This window comes from Chiloscyllium plagiosum, chromosome 10 (assembly GCF_004010195.1).
Source record: "Chiloscyllium plagiosum isolate BGI_BamShark_2017 chromosome 10, ASM401019v2, whole genome shotgun sequence".
In the NCBI taxonomy this organism is placed as follows: Eukaryota; Metazoa; Chordata; class Chondrichthyes; order Orectolobiformes; family Hemiscylliidae; genus Chiloscyllium; species Chiloscyllium plagiosum.
The window spans coordinates 42,158,100-42,162,676 of record NC_057719.1 but is presented as its reverse complement, the minus strand read 5'-3'; the positions used below and the strand labels follow the sequence as shown (position 1 = coordinate 42,162,676).

The following is a 4,577-nucleotide window of genomic DNA, read 5'->3' as shown; positions in this document are numbered from 1 at the left end:
GGACAAGTGTGAGGTGATTCACTTTGGTCGGAGTAACCGGAATGCAAAGTACTGGGCTAATGGTAGGATTCTTGGGAGTGCAGATGAGCAGAGAGATCTCGGTGTCCATGTACACAGATCCTTGAAATTTGCCACTCAGGTTGACAGGGTTGTTAAGAAGGCATACAGTGTTTTGGCCTTTATTAATAGAGGGATTGAGTTCCGGAACCAGGAGGTTATGCTGCAGCTGTACAAAGCTCTGGTACGACTACACTTGGAGTATTGTGTACAGTTCTGATCACCGCATTATAAAAAGGATGTGGAAGCTTTGGGGAGGGTGCAGAGGAGATTTACTAGGATGTTGCCTGGTATGGAAAGAATGTCTTACGAGGAAAGGCTGAGGACCTTGAGGCTGTTCTCGTTAGAGAGAAGAAAGTTGGGAGGTGTCTTAATAGAGACATACAAAATAATATGGAAAGAATGTCTTACGAGGAAAGGCTGAGGACCTTGAGGCTGTTCTCGTTAGAGAGAAGAAAGTTGGGAGGTGTCTTAATAGAGACATACAAAATAATCAGAGGGTTAGATAGGGTGGAGAGGGAGAGCCTTTTTCCAAGTATGGGGACGGCAAACACGAGGGGACACAACTTTAAAGTGAGGGGAGATAGGTATAAGACAGATGTCAGAGGTAGTTTCTTTACTCAGAGAGTAGTAAGGGTATGGAATGCTTTGCCTGCATCGGTAGTAGATTCGCCAAGTTTAAGTGCATTTAAGTCATCATTGGACAGGCATATGGATGTACATGGAATTGTGTTGGTGGGATAGGCTTCAGATTAGTATGTCAGGGCGGCGCAACATCGAGGGCCAAAGGGCCTGTACTGCGCTGTAATGTTCTATGTTCTATGTTCTATGGTTAAGGACTCTCAGTCTGTACTCAACTGAGTTTAGAAGGATAAAGGAGGAATCACATTGAAACTAACAAAATACTGATAGGCCTGAATAGAGTGGACATGGAGAAGATGTTTCCACAAGTAGGAGAGACTAGGACTCAATAGCACAGCCTCAGAGAAATAGGCTGACACTTTCAAACTGAGATGAGGAGGAATTTCTTCAGCCAGAATATAAAGAATCTGGGGAATTCATTGCTTCAAAAGGCTGTGGAGGCCAAGTCATTGAGGGCATTTAAGACAAAGATAGTCAGGCTTTTGATTAGTAAGGGGTTTAAACGGATTAAGGGTTGATGGGAGAAATCAGGAGAATGGGGTTGTGGAACATATCAGCCATGACTGAAAGACAGAACAGACCTGATCAGCTGAAAGACCTAATTCTGTTGCAGTACCTTATGGTCTTATGCTCAGGAACTCTTAATAACAGTCTTTTCAGATTATCCCTTTTTTGACTTCGAGAATTCTGATGTTGTTAATTATTGACATTAACTTCAATTCACCTTTTTGATTATGACAATTATTTATGACAGATTTTAGCAAATCTAACTTTATTGTAATTGGATGCACGGGCATAATCAATTAATCCCAATTTCTCTCTTTAACTTCATTCGTATTTACACAATAAACTGTAATATAATTTATTTTTGCAGTAGCTCCAAATCAGCTTTTAGTAAAGCCCGAGTAACCTCTTTGTCGAACAGCTTTCCTTTCTCAAATAGTTTGCTGCTTTGTGGATGATTAAATTGCATCATGGGTAAGAAGGTAGAACAACTAAAGAGGGAGAAAAATAATTTGAACTGAAAAGGAAAATGAATCTTTTACAATTTCCATATTTCCTCAATGTTTTATGTACATTTACATCCAGTAGATTCATTTTCACCTTTGTTTTCAATTCTAGGTGCACGCCTCACCAGCTTCTATTCAGCTTCTGTCAATTCTCCAGGGCCTCCTGCAGCTGGAACCATCTGACAGTAGCGGTGCCCTGCTCTGGGAAGTCCTAGAAATCCTGGTGAATAGAGCCATCCTAATTGCTCATGACAGTAAGGAAATATTGTCTGATAAAATGGCTACATTATAAAGGTAGTTCAAATTGTGATTAATGCAAATAATTGCTTCTGGTCGTCTGATGAAAAAAAGTCACTCCTTGTTCATCGTTCAATTTTACTAGTTCACAGCTTACATTTTGAGATTCGTTGTAAATGTGATACCTTTAAGTTGAATCTATGAAATTGAGGTTGAAAATTTATTTCTTCTTCCGTTTATAATTCCAAGTAGCTTTACAATTTAAAAAAGATGTTGAAGCATTAATACATCAAATGTTTTACTATGCACAGGTCCAGAAACTGATGTCAATGCATTCATGAAAAGACTCGTATCAGTTAAACTGGAGAGAAACAATCAGACAATGAAAGGAGAGTTGATTGCTAGTAAACCTGAAAATCATGATTGGCCTGAACCTGAAGCTTCAACAGAAGAAAGTCTAAAGTGTACTTATTCTACCACTACCTCACTTGCACCAACTCTTGCTCCTCCACCTCCCCCTCCACCTCCTCCTCCCCCAGCACCACCTGGATCTCTTCCTACCTGTTTAGATAAGACAGATATTCCAAGACCATCTTTGCGGATGAAAAAGCTGAGTTGGCAAAAACTCTCAAAAGCAGCTTCAGGTAGGTTTGTGATATGTACCTTTACAATGAGAGAGTGCCTATTACAATCCAATTAGGGACAGCTAACATTTAAATAAGAAATTCAAACAGCTAGCAAAAAACTGACAGAAGATTTCACTTTTTTAAACAAAAACAAATGTTATTGTATATCAAAAAGAATTGCACAATACAAGCACTGTTTAACTTAGCTCTATAGCTGTTTGTTTAATTATTTTGCACCACCTGGGCATCATTGGTTAGACTGGCATTTATTACTCATCCCTAAGTGCCCTTGAGCAGGTTCTGGTGAATTAACATCCTGAACTGCTGCTATCTATCTAATGTAGACATACCCATAGGTCTGTCACAAGGGGAGTTTGAGGATTTTGATTCAGCAACAGTGAAGGAACAGGGATGTAGATTCAAGTCAGGATGGGTGGTGACTTGGAGGGGAACGTGTAGATGGTGGGATTCTCTGCATTCACTGTGCTTGTCCTTCAAGGTGGCAATGGCATGGGTTTGAAAAGTACTGTCAATGAAGCCTTGGTGAGTTACCACAATACATCTTGTAGATGGTACATACTGCTGCTACTGTGGTGAAGAGAGTGAATGTTGAAGGTGGTGGATAAGGTGCCAGTTAAGTCGGCTATCTTGTGCTGAATGGTGTCAAGCATGTTGAGTTTTATTGAAGCTAAATTCATCAATGCAAGTCAAAAGTATTGTAATGTCCTTACCTCGAGCAAAGGTCCCCAATTTGTTACAGTTCCAGACTGGGTACCATAAATCCTCAAGCTCTCAGATGAAGAGGGATGAACTTTTTTATCCACCTCTATTAGTCACACAAGGTTAACTTAAAAGTGAATCCTTGTGGATTTTCCAACCCAAATAAAAATAAAAGAAGCCAATTTAACCAGGCTTTCTTGACTTAACAAAAGAGTATGTGTATTACTAAACTTGAGAACAATTAGTAACACAATACACCACAGACAGAATAGAAATAAGATGAGAGTCCAAAGGAAAGTGAAAACATATAAGGATTATTCAAAAGAAAGGATGATTGAACATTGCGGCCATTGCAGTGGAGGTTACTGGTAGCATTGACATCTGTATTTGAACAGAAGCTTTCAAACGTTTTAATTTTGAGGACTGGTCAAAATTCTCTATTTCTTTCAAAGTCAGAAATCAGACAACACCAGGTAATCATCCAACAGTTTTATTTGAAATCACAAGCTTTCAGAGCATAGCCCATTCATCAGGTGAAGTGAGAGGGAAGCACACTAAACCCTGTGTGTCTTTCAACTGTGATTGAATTCAAACATTCAGGGTGATACAGAGTCCTTTTGTTGTCCTGGTTCCCTTTCATCTGGCTGCCAGTTGATTGAATTCCAGCATTCAGTGTCAGGAGAAATCTTTACCTGCAACACAGGAGTGACGAGGCGTAGTTCTTCAACCGTGACCTTCACAGAATATTTGAACCCAAGTTCATTCCATGAACCCACTCCAGCACAGTTCAAAGTGGCTTTTTAAGCCATGTCTGTATGTGTTTTTCAAAGGGACAAACACAAAACGTTCCTGCAGTTTGGGACAAAATCTACATGGAATATCTTGGTCTTGAGTGGGGAATCATCAGCCCCTTGTATTCTTTTAGCAACAAGAAATCAAAATCCAGTCTGTTTGAAGTTTCTTTGACACTTTTAACAGTTACATCTCGTTCATCCCACACTGAACTTTTGTCAGCCAGTCAATGAATTTACACCAATCCTCTTTTTAAAAACAAGTTTTGAATCAAAGAGCTAAAACAGCATACTATTTCAGGGTTCCAACCCAATACAACAGCATTCCAATATACTGCTGACTTGTGCCTTGTAGATGGTGAATAAATCTTGGGGACTGTAAAGTTCTTTCCTGTTCTTGTGCCTACAGGATTTATGAGACTAGTCCAGATCAGTTTCTATTCAATAGTAACCTTTCAGGATGTTGATGCAGTGAAGATAGTGCCATTGAAACA

The 4,577-nt window shown here is 39.6% G+C and overlaps 1 protein-coding gene across 1 annotated transcript in view; it reads left to right on the top strand.

Moving 5' to 3' along the window:
* Nucleotides 1–2,646, top strand: part of LOC122553928 (inverted formin-2-like) — a 28,115-nt gene extending 25,469 nt beyond the window's left edge. Inside the window, exons 7-8 of the mRNA XM_043698434.1 lie at nucleotides 1,822–1,963; nucleotides 2,258–2,646. Of these exons, the coding sequence (XP_043554369.1) occupies nucleotides 1,822–1,963; nucleotides 2,258–2,646 (531 nt within the window). The remainder of the gene's footprint in view (nucleotides 1–1,821; nucleotides 1,964–2,257) is intronic.
* The last annotated feature ends 1,931 nt before the right edge of the window (nucleotides 2,647–4,577 follow it).